The sequence below is a fragment of the Myotis yumanensis genome, unplaced genomic scaffold, assembly GCF_028538775.1.
Source record: "Myotis yumanensis isolate MYYU_CA2020_CCGP unplaced genomic scaffold, mMyoYum1.0.hap1 SCAF_1, whole genome shotgun sequence".
Classification (NCBI taxonomy): Eukaryota; Metazoa; Chordata; class Mammalia; order Chiroptera; family Vespertilionidae; genus Myotis; species Myotis yumanensis.
The window spans coordinates 48,093,494-48,109,631 of record NW_027223752.1 but is presented as its reverse complement, the minus strand read 5'-3'; the positions used below and the strand labels follow the sequence as shown (position 1 = coordinate 48,109,631).

Sequence of the window (16,138 nt, the reverse complement as noted above, 5' to 3'; positions counted from 1 at the left end):
ATACCAGTGGTCGGCAAACTCATCAGTCAACAGAGCCAAATATAAACAGTACAACGATTGAAATTTCTTTTGAGAGCCAAATTTTTTAAACTGAAACTATATAGGTAGGTACATTGTTATTAACTTAATTAGGGTACTCCTAAGGCTTAGGAAGAGCCACGCTCAAGGGGCCAAAGAGCCACATGTGGCTCGCGAGCTGCAGTTTGCTGACCACGGGCCTATACGAAAACTGGCATCCAGAGCTCATTGTAAAATTAAACGCTGTGGAATTAAATAGCAAATGTGAAAATGCATTAAGAAAAGTGGTGGATTATGTTTTTTTCTTTCTTCAAGAGTTTCAATGTGTACAAAATAAAGACTTGTGCATAAGGAGTTATCTCTTGACCTTAAAGGACTTCAGCATTTTGACATAATGTGTCACAGGTTCAACATTCACCACCACCACCATCACCACCATCACCACCATCACCACCATCACCACCATCACCACCACCACCACCACCATCACCATCATCATCGCCATCACCATCATCACCATCACCACCACCACCACTACCACCACCACCACTACAAACTACCCTGTTTTCCCTTTAACAGCTTTAAAGCAATAAAATAAATACTTCACTCTATGCACATGCCATCTTAGATATAGGTTGTTTTCTGTTGTTGTTGCACAGAATTAGGAGAAGAAAATACTTCATTAACACACAAAAGACTGGCAATACTTTGATTCTTATCACCCACACAGACAGAATGTCTCTCTGGAGAACAAAATCTGTTCTGTTTGAACATGACAGCCCTAACAAGATATGTCTGAACTCATGCATGTAGATTTGTAGATGAGGTATGGACACACACCAACAAAATGAGGGTGGCTGATAAGATAAGAATGGAAAGTGCAAAACTTTTCCTTTATCATCACTGGAACCCTTAGGGGTTCGCCATTACTTGGTAGTTTCCCTGGAAGGATGGGTGACCTGGTTTGCTATCTCGGCCCCCCTCCCCCGTTGCCCTTCCTCTGTATAAGCTCAGATTTCACAGATGCAGTCAGAAGCATCCCGAAAATGCTCAGCAGAGCTCAGAGTGAAGTACTTATGCTTGCTCTATAACTTCTAGCGATATTTATACCCAGCTCTTCAAAAGTCCCAGCCAAGTCATTGTATTAGGTCGAGCGATCCTCTTACAGTTGTACTGAGGCATACAACATTTATATTGAAACCCGCATGCACATATGAAGGTACCTTTTATCAGAAGAGAGTGTGTCAGCCTGTGAGTATTCAGGATCGGCCCAGACACCCGAGCTACTTGTTGGCAGCTGACACCCACAGATGCTAGTCAGATAAGAGGCAATGCAGAACCATCCTTAATTTATGACATATTCTTAAATTTTACTGGCAGACAACAAGATACACCATTAGGGATGATGGGGGCTTGGAAAAGATGAAAAGGAAGACGTATAACATCAGGAATGGGACGCAGGATTTTCCCAGTGGGCCAACAGCCATGGTCTGTGGACGGAAGTGGCCCAGGAGCTCCGAATGCACTTTTTCCCAAGGAGAAGCAGCGGAGGGTCACAGCAACCATGTTAGAAAACCCACTGTAATTTAACCCATGCCCACCTGTGCATGAAACGACTCCTTAGCTGTTGACCACTCAAGACCCCATGCTGCGCAGCGAGCAGGGGTAGATTTGAAACAGCTTTTTTCTAAGCAGCGGAAGGTAACAGATTGTGAACCATTAGGAATCCTGGGGGTTTTGAGTCAATCTATTTACTTACTTATTTTTGTATTGCCAGAAACTTTTAAAAAATTATTTATTTTACTATTATAACTAATTTTGAGCAAACTTTAAATTAACATATTTCACAGACTGTACATATACCACAAAGTCAATTTTCAGAGAAACTTTATTAAACAGTATCATCTTTTTGGAATAGGGATATTAGCACACACAAAGGATAATTGGGGTATTAAGGTTTCCTCATACTGAATTTCCCAACTTACCCATTGTTATAATAACGTTATGATCATAAGGAAACCCCTGTAATGTGTGGAAATAATTATTGTGTGAAATGATTAGTGTGTGAAATGTTTGCTGTGTGAAGACCCCAATACTCTGTAACTTCCAAAATGTGGTGAACACCCCACTATCTTGATGTGAGCAAAGGCACACCGTCTGGCCCACACCGATGAGACATAAGTTGTTGACCACTGGCTACATAAGCAACAGATTTTCTTCAGTCGACGGCTCCTGCCTGGTGAGAGGAGGACTCCACGTCGCTCCATGGGACAAGCCCTTGACTGACTGCTCTGCTGTGGGGGCCTGAACCAAGTGCGGCCACCTGTCTGTCTCCGTCTTCATCGTCCGTCTTTCGGTGTGCATCGCGGGTGGCCTTTGCTGGAGCCTAGGACCCACTAGGAGTAGGTAAGTAAACCCTGAGTGATTGCACACTGATTCTGTCTCGTGTGTTCTTGTGTTCCGGTTCAGCTCAGCTGTCTAGACATTGAAGCACCAGGGCATAGGCCATGATTGCTGACTCCTGTCACCTGCGTTTGTCCCACTAAGTCTAGACCAGGGGTGGGCAAACTTTTTGACTCGAGGGCCACAATGGGTTCTTAAACTGGACCGGAGGGCCGGAACAAAAGCATGGATGGAGTGTTTGTGTGAACTAATATAAATTCAAAGTAAACATCATTACAGAAAAGGGTACGGTCTTTTTTTTTTTTTTAGTTTTATTCATTTCAAATGGGCCGGATCCGGTCCGAGGGCCATACTTTGCCCACGGCTGGTCTAGACAGATAATTAATTAATTGGGGCATAATTGGGACACCCATGTGACCAATAAAGAATGAGACCAATCACACCAATGAAAAAGTTACTTCTTAGATTTACACACTCACACATCCCTCTCCTATTCAGAGCATCAGCATCACTGTACTCACAAGATAAAAAGGGGAAAGAAGGCAAGAGGAGATCCAGAGAGAACATACGTGGTCCACAGTCATTGTTGTTAAGTATCTGAAAACTCTATTATTCTCCTTATCAACCTCAACCAGGCCTTTAGACTAGCAGCAGACCACGGAGCAGGAGGCCTCCTGGGGACCTAAAGACACGTACACACCTGAATGGAAGAGTGCCTTCCCCTCCCCCCACCATGCCCAATGAAGACCTGTAAACCCGCAGCCCTGGGGCAAAGTTTATGTATTTTATGAGTGCATCCAGATGTAACTTACATAGTTCAGGGTTTCATACTGGAACGCTTTTATCTATGGGCCATTTTACATCCTCTTGCTTCCCTTGACATAACTGTACGTAACCGCTCCAATCATGAGCTCCAAGGAGAGAGGGGAAACGCCAGTGGAACAAACACAATCATAAAGGAGTGCCCTGCTCTCGGTGTTTTATTTCCTTGGACATATATTTATAATCCTACCTGCATTGCCAAGCGTCTAGGTCATTTCCCCTCCTTTCCCATTACCATGTCTCCTATTTGTCATCACTGCTTACAAATAAAAATGAGCCTTGAAGGAAAGCAGACAAGCCCTGCCTGCCTGGAGGAGTCTTGGATGTCACCCTGGAGACCTTATTACGAGGTGCATCCTACCTGACCTAATTTGATGGTCTAGGCCAGTGATGGCGAGCGAACCTTTTGAGCTTGGCGTGTCAGCATTTTGAAAAACCCTAACTTAACTCTGGTGCCGTGTCACATATAGGAATTTTTTGATATTTGCAACCATAGTAAAACAAAGACTTACATTTTTTATATTTATTTTATATGTTTAAATGCCATTTAACAAAGAAAAATCAACCAAAAAAATGAGTTCGTGTGTCACCTCTGACACACGTGTCATAGGTTCACCATCACTGGTCTAGGCTTTATTCCATAAGCGAAACACTTGGTTTGATTCCATTTCTAAAAACTGCTGGAGTAATATGGAAGCAACTAACAGTCTCTAGGGAGCAGGTGGGCAAAACATTTTTTAAAAAATCTAATTAGACTTCAGAAGACAAAACACAAAGCAAAAAAACAACAACAAACAAACAAACAAACAAAAAAACACCCCCATTCCTTCTAGCCCTAGAAATGAAACAAAATCTGGATGCCCAGACACCACATTCTTCACTCCACATCTCATCTGTCCCAAGAAGAGGCACCTGTGATAATGTTCACCTTCCAGAAGCAGCATGGGCCACCTGGCACAGGTATGACTTGTGACCAGAAGGGCCCTACTTATAAGAGAAAAACTGAAATACAATGTCAGTGCGATAAGCCTCAGGGGATAAGCCAGCTGCAGGCAGGGAAAATGACTGACACCCCCCGCCCCAACCCTGTCCCTACTCCCTTCTTCCCCGACTCTGACGGAGCAGTGCCCTCTCCCAGAACCGCCACAGCCACCGGGGTGATGCAGAGTGCCACCTGGAAAGCTGAGCTCTCCTGATGCCAGAGGCAAAGCAATGAGGGCCCAGAGGAAGCGGAGACAGTTACTCGAAAGCCTAAACACTAGTCATTCAATCAATGCTCTGTTTACAAAAACACAAGCCCAAGAGCTGGAATGCAGCAGCATCCAGAGCACATCATGGGAAGTGGAAGCAGAGTTTCAAGATGCACTGCAGTGTGAGGCCGGGTCACTTAGCTCATGTTTACGGAACACAGGCCACGGTGCTACCTTGTACCTACTGAGCGATAATATGGATATTTTATCATTTTTTAAATCAAATTTCCTTGCTCCTAAAATGAGGGTATTTCCAGGAGGCAGAAGACAGCCCTGCCTTTTTGGTGCTGACATTCTTATTTTGGAATTGCTCATGCAGGGCCTTGCTGTCTGCCTCCCTTCCTGCCCCATTTAGTCAGCCCTGGAAATCACTCCCAGGCCTGTACCTCCTTCCAAAGGACCTCGCACAGGGGTACCCCTAGTCTGAGGCTCTCCAAACTACACTTCTGCCCCGCTCACAGGAGTCCTGAAGTCTATGTGAAGATAAGACAAAAATGAAGCGGGTGCAATGGTTAATGGTTAAGCACTCCAGAAGCTTCCCTGGGAAAAAGCAGTCGTGCAGCAAATGAGCACTGCCCAGCCCACAGCACATCCCCACCTCCTCGCCTACTCTGACTGCACCATTACACAGGTATCACACAGTGAGTGCAGCCACGCCGGGTTCTACAAGAGAGAACAGGGAAGAAAAGCATCAAAGGGGAGACCAAGACAATCAATAGTGACTGCCAGAGAGAGAGAGAGACAGATGGAGAAAGACATAGAGCAAGCATGTCAAACTCAAAGGCTAACACGGGCCAAATAAACAAGGTTTAAGCTTATGTGGGCCGCAAAAAAAAAAAAGCTTCCATTTTCGTAGAAACGTAGGTTTATTTCCATAGAGACATGCTAAATACAAAGGGCTGCAATAAATGAGTAATCCTTAACATAAAATAATAGAACATTTTAATAGAAATTAATTTTTTCTTGAACATTAACTTGCCAGACACTGAATAACTGCACAAATAAATAAGCGTAATGCAAATAAGCCTATTTTTCTTGTTCTCCGGCAGCGAAGTATTTCCTGTTGCGCACACCACACAAGTCAGTACAAGACGAATGACGTGTCAATCGGCTGCTAAAATATTTGCTGCTAGTATTAGTGGAGAGAAATGGTGCGCCTGTGCATAAGGCCCATAAGGGAAATGAATGCAACACGATTATTGTAATCAGTCATTAGTGAACGTTGTAGTTCGTTATTAATAATTATGTATAACAGGATATTGTAAAAATGAAGTTACAAAATTTTTGTTAAAACGTTGTTTACATACCATTATATTGTGGGCCACATGCGGCCCATGGACCGCGAGTTTGACATGCTTGACATAGAGAGATAGAAAGGCAGATTGAGACTGACAGAGAAGGGGTGAGAACAGAAGATGGGCAGAGACCCAGAGGCTAACGGAGGGCAGGGGAAGTCAGACCAGGAGGAACAGATGGGGGAGCAGACCAAGAGGTTAAGGAAAAGTGGGGGAGGGGCAAGGAGGCACGGAGGGTAGAGGTGAATTTGAACGGTGGAAAGAAGTGAGGTGGGGGCTGTCCCAAGGAGGGGCGGGGGAGAGAAAGGCCAAGAGAGAACAAACATAAAAAGGACATCAGAAAAGCCTTCCGACATGACCCGCCATTCCTCTACCTCCCAGGGTGCTCCCAGCCCCTCGGGAGGTCCTCAGCAGGCAGGATCATCACCCCACACTGTGCACACAGCTCTTCTGGGGCAGCAGCTTCCGGGCCCATGTCACAGTGCTCCCAGCTCCTCCTCTCTGCTGATGCAACGTGCTCAGTTGGAGCTTTCGGGTCCTCCCTGGATGCAAGGGCATCAGTTCCTATCAGTCTCGATAAGGCATTGTGCCAGAACACAGCTGTCCCCAGACGGAGAGGTAATGGGGGTGGCTCAGAATACCCTTGCCTGGGAGGGATTTGGAGGGGAAGGTTAGCATCGCAGGAGGGTGACTGCGGGTGAAGATCAGTCAAGAGAAAACTCTTTTGAGTACATAATGATAAGATTGTTTTTCCAGCCTTCTCCTGGGAGGAGCCAGGGGTCAGGGAGAGCACCCACATGGGGCCCCAGTGCAGCAAAGTCAGGGAGAACCGCACAGCCCTCAACCTCCCAGCAAATTTCCTTGACCTCATTTTTGTAGTGGGTAAGCTCAGTGGCAAATGCATAGTGACGTTATCCAGCCCATCATCTCAGAAACTAGAGCTGCCTCCCTCTCATTACTGCCCTCATTTTCTCTTCCTTTCCCTCCTTTCCCTTCGGCAATGGGCTGATGTGAAAGGGACGCAGCAAAGCTCTACGGCTCCTTGTAGAAACGATCATCGATCATTCCCTGTTTGAAACCTTCCCATACACTGAAGTTGAAATAAACTTACAACATCAGCAGAACTCCTGAGTAAACTGTTTCACTATAAAAATTCTCACCACCCCTATTGATTTAATTTTAAATAACATGAATATGTTTTTGCACACATCATATATTTTTTAAAGGTTGCCTTTTTACCCTTAATAAAATCATCATAACAATAAGCATTTTCTACAGCACAGTTTAATAACTGCTTAGTCTTTGATTATACAGATACATCATAATTTGCCTAACCAATACATTATCAAATATAATCTACACCCACGTAGAAAAGAGCCAAATTTTCTATGCTTGATATATATTTTTCCCTATTTTAAATGACTATCCTTTTTTTTTTAAAAAAGATTAGTCATTTTTTTTTAAATATATTTTTTATTGATTTTTTTACAGAGAGGAAGGGAGAGAGATAGAGAGTCAGAAACATCGATGAGAGAGAAACATCGACCAGCCGCCTCCTGCACATCTCCCACTGGGGATGTGTCCGCAACCCAGGCACATGCCCTTGACCGGAATCGAACCTGGGACCTTCCAGTCCGCAGGCTGACGCTCTATCCACTGAGCCAAACCGGTTTCGGCATGACTATCCTTATATACATGTCTTTGTACACATTCATAATTATTTCTATAGTATGAAATCTAGCCAAAGGCATCTTTATAGTTTTTGGTGCCTAATGTTTTTCATAATTCCAGAAGGTCCTACCATTTTACCTGACCACCATTGGGTGGGAGTGTTTCCTGTCCCCCCTGACCTCATGAACTGACTCCCCACACTCTCCTCTGTTGTTGGTAGTGATAGTGGTAGTGGTTTCATTTTGGTTTAAAAAAAAAATTTTTTTTGTTGATTTTACAGAGAAGGGAAGGGGGAGAGAGAGAGAAACATTGATGTGAGAAACATGGATTGGTCGCCTCCTGCACGCACCCCAGCCAGGACGGAACCCGAAAATACCTGGGCATGTGCCCTGACCAGGAATCGAGCCCACAACCTTTCAATGCATGAGACAACACTCAACAACTGAGCCTCACCAGCCAGGGCTATTTTGCTTTTAATTTATGGAGAAATGTTCTGGTCCTTACTGGTAGCATCTCACAGATACAAGGGAACAGGAGTCTAAATTCTTCCTTATCTATTTAACCAAAGAGAGGGCAGCAGAACATGCCTGTTGGGCTATCTGTATAATAACTCTTAAAAACAGGAGGGCCTGGCCAAGGCCTCTGAATACAGCTACAAACCCAAATCTTCAATCACTGCAATTCAGGATCTAGCCCAGTGTCTGGTCATCAGGCCCACTTCAAGGCACATTATAGCCAACTGAGTGAAGGGTGTCTGTTTATTATAGTCATAACTTCTTCAAAATATAAGGAAAATAATTAAAAGTAGGGTGGTTCCTGGAATTAGGAAGGTTTATTACAAAAGAACCAAAACCATGTCTAGTCTTATTTTTCTACTGACTTGGCTTTTCTGAACCTGAGTTTTCCCTCACCAGATAAACAAAGGAAAGATATTTTACATCGACCATTTCAGGGAAAGAAAGGGCCGCCTGCATTAGCTAACATGGACCACAGAGCAGAAATCTAATGCAAGATGCATCAAGTGAGGACAGACTCTCTGAAGGCAGAAGCAGGCAGCATGTTGATGCTACGCAGCTCACAGCCTGTGCCAGCAGTTCCATCCAAACATCCTCTACTCCAAGGCCGTAGCAAACTGAATAAATGATTAATAATTAAGTTGTTGTCCCTCACTTCTTCCAGGAAAATAATTTAAAAACAAAATTGTAGATGTAAAAAAAAATAATAATAAAAAAATTGTAGATGTAGATACGTGGGAGTTATGCCACTGGCAATGTTAATCAGTTTGGAATTTACAAAAGGATTCCCTACAACCCCAATCCATTTTTCTGCCCTTATCTGAATTTCAGTATTTTTCATTATACTGTCATACTGTTGTGGTGGTTATTTTTTTTTTTTTAAAGAAAACACTGTTTTCCTAAAATTTAGAATTATAAATACCAGAGTTAAAAGGATGCTGAAAATAATCTAGTCCATACCTTCTAATTCTAAACATAAAGAAACTGTACCTGAAAGAAGATATAAATGGCAGAACCTACTAAGACTATGGAAATAATGACTTAATTCCATCTCCTCTCAAATCCTATAATAGCTTCATTTTTGTATTATTTATAGATAACTGCCTTTTATTAGGGGAATATGATAGCATGTCATATACTGGGCATCTGTCTTAGGAAGCAAAACTTTATAGTATCAATTTATGTTAGGTAAAATCTTACAGAAACAGAAAGCTACGTTTTTCATAAAAGCAGATAATGTCACTCAGATATGAGGAGACAGCACAATGCAATCTTGGAGCTGAAGGTATTCTCAGTATGTTCAGTACAAACACTTTACATACAAAGTGACCACCCACTTAGAAGGGCCTGGACAGTATTTCATAACTCCCGGCTCCAGGCTCTTCCCACCACACCAAGCTGGCTTTTCTATATTATGATCTGGTACAGCATCTTGGATTTTTAACGCATAAAAATCATAGATGTTATAAAATATCAATCCATGACCCATTCAGTTTCTAAGGCTATGTAGGTACTATGGCCCTCCTATGTTTTTAGTCATTTTTCAAAGTCTAGGAGATCCACTGATTTCAAAAAGCAAGACAAAAATACCACAGCTCTCATGGTAGAAAATGAATTAAGTACTGAACAGCCAAATAATGCTGAGGGCACAGGCTTCCCTGTCACTAATGATCAGGTGAAACTCACTCTTATTCACGCCTTCCTGCTGCCTCTGTCCGACTCTTCCAGGCCAGGCTGCATTGACTAAGGACCAGTTTATCCCCAGCTCATCCATCTGAGTGTCAACACCCTGAACCTAACAGCTCCTGAAGTCACATCCCCTGGAAGTACAGCGTCAGCCTCCTCTTCTGCCACTATCTGTGAGAATTTAAGCTACGTCCCTCTTCAGGCCTCAATTTGCTCCTGGAAAAATGACAGCGTTCTCTCCAGCCTGACATTGATATGGTCTATGATTTAAGGGACAGCTATTTTCACAAAGGGAAAGGAGGGGGTGAGTTTGGGTGGCCTCTTGATATACCGATTTGAGTCCTGACCTTTCTCTGTCTCTCGTCAGCCGTTCAGCCTGTGGGTGTAGAGTCACAATTTAGAGTGTGTGGGAGAACGTTTGAGTAGAAAGAACTGCACGATCCTCAGACACAACTGGAAGAGCCAGACAGAGATAGGCAAAGACAGAACAAGCAGAGATGCTCAGGAACAATGCGGGGAATGTGGGAGGAAGGGCTGCCTCGCTGCCTCCTGTGAGGTACAAGCCTGGACTGTATCCTGCCAGCAAAGTGACATAAATGCTGGATGAAATGCTACCCACAAGTACTCTGCTGCTTCATTACATGGAATCGGGGCAGCTCTGTAACAAAGGCTTGCTCCAGCCTACCCAAAGGATGGAGCACACAGCAACACTATAAAAATCCCTGTGTGTGTGGTCCTAGGAGACTTGTCCAAGTCGGTCTCGGCCAGCACAGCAGCAAGGCATGCACAGAACTCTCAAATCACCATCTGGAGCCAGAGTCATAAACGTTATCTCCAAGCTGCTACCAAGCTCAGCCAGCCACCGTCTATGTCCTTATCCCATTATGTAGGTCCCAACACAGCACAACTGTAGGGTACACCCCTCACATTTGAGGTCACCACGAATCTGTATATATATTATGACAATTTCCTGGCAGGGGACAGTACAGGGTTTTTTTTTTTTTTTTTTTTTTTTAATATATTTTATTGATTTTTTGCAGAGAGGAAGGGAGAGAGATAGACAGTTAGAAACATCGACCAGCTGCCTCCTGCACGCCCCCGACTGGGGATGTGCCCGCAACCCAGGTACATGCCCTTGACCGGAATCGAACCCGGGACCCCTCAGTCCACAGGCCGACGCTCTATCCACTGAGCCAAACCGGTTTCGGCGACAGTACAGGCTTTGAAGAAAGGGCAGCAAAAGGATCATGTGGACTAGTAGCAGGGCGGCCCCTTCCAAACCTGCACAAAAGCACATTACAGTCTCCAGAATAATATGGAACTTATGCTTCCATTACCTATGCTCATGTTAACTACAATGTGGTGATGTCACCCTAGCTCTATTCAGGGTCCCTAGATATTGCACTATTGTTATGAAGATGACAGACAACCTTAAATGAGGAAAAACATCAATAAAATGGGAGGCCCCAGAAGAGCAAAAGTCCATGTTCCAGCAGTGGCCACCTACAGAAATTCGAATGCTAGTCTGGAAGGTGATAACCTCCCTCCCAGGCTCACTGTGGGCTTCCCAGGCTCCGGCAGGCCTCGGGTTGGTGATAACCTTCCCAGGGGTGGTCACTATATGCAAAAGGGGGAGAGTAGACCCGGAATCCAACAGTGCTAACCACAGCATTCACACACGTGACACGAATCTGGAGCACTTCAGAAGGTGGACGAAGAACTGGATCACCAGTGAGGATAAGAAATGAGTTTCCATCTGTGCTTTGTCTAAATAGGTCAGAGTGAATGACTCCTCGTAGCAGGAAATGTTAATGATTTCTCCTCAGTCTCAAAAACTGGACGATATTTTTGATGTTCTTCTTTTAAAAGTAGAGTTTATTAAGGTAAATAAAAATCTTTACAGAGTAAATTTCATCCTGTTAGTGCATAGTTCTGTGTGTTGGAAAAACTCATGAAATCTGTAACTACCACCAATAGTCAAGATATTAAAGAGTTTCATCACCACCACCCCAAATTCCCTCATACCCCATTAGAGTCAAACTCTAGCCCTCGCTCAATAACCACTGATTTGATAAAACTGGACTATACTTAATTCAAAATTCAGCACTGTTTAAACTTTCCCTTAGATGTTTATCATATTTCATCGATTCTCTCTCTCACCACACACACACACACACACACACACACACACACACACACACTCACACAAATACACACCTAGATTTAAACAGGGAAATTAGGATGTGTCTTACAATTGATCCCATTTTACCATAATTGGCAACAAGTTTTCTCCTTAGATATACATAAAATAATGTGTTTTATAATCTATGGTGCCTTTCTAAAACTCAATGAAATATATTAAAGCCATTAACATTTGAATGCTTACTATGGGTTAAGCATTCTACTAGGCCCTGAAAATATAAAAATGAATCAAATGGTCCACAAGAAACTTTCACTTGAGGGAGGGAGATAAACAATTATAATAAAATGCAATCATGTCTATAGTGGAGTGTTATCCATTCACTGGGAACCAAATAAAAATATCTCTAGATTGGCCACCCTTCTTCTTTCAGGCAAAACTCCCCTCCCCCCGAGCCCCCAAGCATATCCTTCCATGCACACAGGAAATAAGGGCAGAGGAGTATCATGCGGCTTCCCTGCTCATTCCAGGAATGAGTTATTGCCCACCTGACATATTGCCTAGGAACAATCGAATTATTTCTTCCACAACTCGTCGTTGTCGTAGGAAGTCTCATTTTAGTGTTCAACAGCTGCAAGGCTTTTATGATAATATCAAAAGACAAGTCACTGAAAATAACTGCTCAATCTGGGAAAGGCAGATGCCCCAAATCTCTCACAGACATGCTTCGAGGTCCCCAAATTCTTCCCCGCACAACTTTGAAAGGGGAATGTAGAGAAAACAGGTAGTGTCCTTACCTGGTTCCTGAAAGTGTTCTTCATTTGATAGAGTTCTAGACAAGATAAGTATTAATGCTTCTTTAAACTGGTCAAAATGCACCTAAAAAACAAGCAATTAAAAATAAATTCACAACAGTTCCCACAGTCTTAAGGTAACAAGCCCATCTACATACAAGGCACCAGGACCATTTGTTAGCAGCCTGAGAGCCTTGAAGTAAGTCATAACCTGCTTAACAAAAGTTCCCTTTTCCCTCCCCTTCGTCTCTCTAAAGCACTAGAGGGAAAATGGGCTGATTACTTTTGACACCACAGTGTCAGAAATGCTAATATCAATAACAATATTTATTCAACACAGAGTCATAAGCGCTAATATCAATACTTATTCAAAACCTTCTTTAGAAACACAGAAGAGGATGTGTTTGGAACTCTTAACTACTTTTATTTTTCTGAACAAGACCAGAAAAGAAAGATGTTATGTTAGCTGTTAGGAAAAACTTCCCAAGTAAATGATCCATTGTAATGATGCCCCAACGATGCTTTTATCTCTTAAGATTTCTAGAAAGAAGGAAGTTACCTTTTGAGGATGACTTGAATATTGTCTTGCCTGGGGCAGGTATGTAATATTTATGTCCCAAGGCCCCTATGGTTCTATAAACAAGCAGGAATCAATAGCAAACACAAAGGATAAGAGGACCTTGGAAAGCATTTTCCTGAATTCTTAAAAACACAGTTACCTTGACTTAAGTAGGAAAGAACCTGAGTTTTATGTAAGTAAATACTTAGAACAGGGATATCGCTTTGGCTAAAGGGGTTAATGGTTTTCTTTCTGGCCAAGTATACTCTTCTATAATGTAAATGTATGGGATCTCACCATGGGTCAGAGAGAGATTGTATTTCTTCTTACCATCATTCTAGCTTGATAATGTGGCATCTGCTTATACAGAAGCCCATATTAAACACAAAGTCAGCAAATTTGTAATCTGTGCTGTTTTGGTCTCTTTGGATATCATTACAAAACAGTGCCTAGGAGTTTAAATACAGGTGACAGATAAAAAAAACACAACACTTTCAAATTAAAACTGGAAAAGCAACAGACCTCATTAGTCATCTAAACAATGGGAGAAAAAGCATATAATGTCTTATCCATGCAAATCAAGGCAAAGGAGAGGAATCCACTGAGACTCCTGTCATAAAGTTGTATCTATCACACACACACACACACACACACACACACACACACACACACACGGCCCTGAAACTTACCAGACTTTCCCAAAGCACTGAATGTGATGTCCCTACCACATTCGTTTTGATTAATTGGAATTACATTCTAAAATCATATTCCTTCAGATCATGCAGACTAAAAATCAGCATAATCAGAGCCAGGGCAGAAATCTGTCAAGGGAGCCAGGGCCATACAATCAGGGAAAGGGTTAAAAGATTGCAGAAATGGAAGCTGTGCTAATTAGGTTTCACAGATGACAAATCGCTGAGAAGCCTGTGGAGGGAGGAGGGACCCTGCAGTGTCCCAAGGTCAGAGGAGGGGTTCAGGCCCCTGGCATCCCAGCTCCAGTTCCCAGAGGCAAGGCCACCTTTCCAATCAGCCAGTCCACAGACATCACACACCCAAGGGCTCCCTGCTCAGGGGCATGTCCAGGCATTTCTACTTCCTGCCACAGTCATGCCTCCTTGGGGGAGGGGGAGAGAAAGGTTAGGAGATAGGCTTTTGGTTCCCATCCTGACTCAGCGACTCACTTCCTCTGTGAGTTGGCTAAATTACTAAAGCTCTCCGAGCTTTTGTTTGCTCATCTGTAAAAATGGGGTCAACAACTAATATCTACGACTCATTCAACAAACATTTACTGAGCATCTGCTATGCATCAGGCACTGGCCTAGGCCCTGGCGATACAGCAATGGATGAGCACACCTTCTCAGGAAGTGCCCTGGGAGCCAGGCAGGTGCTGTGTTAAGAGCACTGCATACATTGACAGTATCACCCCCTCAGAGAAGTGGTAGGGAGTTTTGTAAAGTGTCTAGAACTTCCTGGGACTTATTAGGTACTCACTCAGCAAGTGGGAGTTAGTACTACTAACAGGTATGAGTAATCATCGTAACTGTCTCCACCACTTTTACAGAGAAATGGGGCCGCATTCTCAAGGAAAGCAACTGACCATGAGAGTAACCAAGGAGCTGATTAGGAGTGAGTGAGTGAGTGAGTGAGTGAGTGTATATGTGTTGCGGGTGGTGGGGGGTGACAGTAGGGAAGCCAGGAGCCTGCCTCGCCCCCACGCTCTGGGAAGTTGTCCAGCATCGGAGCAAATGACCTAGTCTACTGTGCTTAGGGACCCCAACTCCAAGTTTCTTCTCTGTCTTAAGATATTAATGGAGGTGACCTGAATGAAACCTCTCATTGCCAATGTTATGAAATGAACAGAAAGAGGCTCCTGCTTCGGAAGGGAGGTGCTGGCCTTGAGACTTTCAAATCCTTTATCCTTGTCTCGGGGCTTCTGCTGGGTCTCCTGAAGATATTTTGAGAGAGGTAACAGGAAAGAGCCCTTCTGAATTTTGTCCTAACAGTTCAATTCAGTGAGCATCAGCCATGAAAATCATCCTGGGGTCTCTGCACCTCAGTTTTACACACACACCCCAAAATGACCAAAACAGCTATAATCTGGAAGTTAATTCTAATCAACTCCCAAGGCTTGATTGTACCATATTTAAGGGATGCTTAGGCCTCATACAAGCACAGCCACCTCTGAGACAGTATCAGCCTCATGTATGTGCAGCTGCTGGCTCTCAGCCTCAGGGATTCACTAGTAGGCAGCGGTCACCAACCGGTGGTCCGCAGACCACTGGCGGTCCGTGAGGTCCGAAAGGCTGGTGACCGCTGGTTTAGAGTGTGGCAGACAATCGGGACACACGCAGTGGAGTCCAAAGCTGAGGACAGCACCCTGAAGCCCTCGGTCCTCTCACAGAGAATGCCGCAGAACCAACTCACAAGCTCTTTATTCTCACGCTACCTGGTTTATTTCAACCTTCATTATCCTGTTTCCCAACCCACTACAGATTAGAGCAGCAAAAAAAAAGATGGAGCACTCCAAGGCAAGTACAAGAAATAAATACTGACATAGTGTGAAGGAAGAAAGACTAACCAACTAACCATCCTCGCTTTAACAAAAATAGAGCATAAATATTTTGTACTTTAACTATTTTTAAAAACTATATAAATTACATAAAAAAGTCACATGCCCTCAAAAACTTAATAGGTTGGGATTATTTAGTGTTAGGGCCAAGATCTATGTGCTGCTAAGTAAATCCTGAGGGTATCAGTCCTGGCCGGTGTGGCTCAGTTGATTGGAGCATCACCTGTAGCACAGAAAGGTCTTGAGTTCGATTCCCAGTCAGGGCACATACCCAGGTTGTGAGCAACAGATAGAAGTTTCTCTCTCACATTGATGTTTCTCTCTCTCTCCCTCTGTCTCTCTTCCTCCTGCTCTAAAATCAATTTAAAAAATTTAAAAATTATTTTAAAAATCCAGAGGGTATCACTCTTATAGAA

At 43.5% G+C, this 16,138-nt stretch overlaps 1 protein-coding gene across 8 annotated transcripts in view; it reads right to left on the bottom strand.

The window, feature by feature from the left end:
• Positions 1-16,138, bottom strand: part of NIN (ninein) — a 103,775-nt gene that overhangs the window by 69,098 nt on the left and 18,539 nt on the right. For 4 of the 8 annotated variants that reach the window (XM_070419895.1, XM_070419887.1, XM_070419912.1 and 1 more), the window contains exons 4-5: positions 12,598-12,679; positions 1,242-1,331 (exon numbers count right to left, since the gene is read on the bottom strand). In XM_070419895.1, the coding sequence (XP_070275996.1) occupies positions 1,242-1,331; positions 12,598-12,679 (172 nt within the window). The remainder of the gene's footprint in view (positions 1-1,241; positions 1,332-12,597; positions 12,680-16,138) is intronic. The other 4 variants (XM_070419904.1, XM_070419947.1, XM_070419921.1 and 1 more) reach the window with 1 other exon arrangement.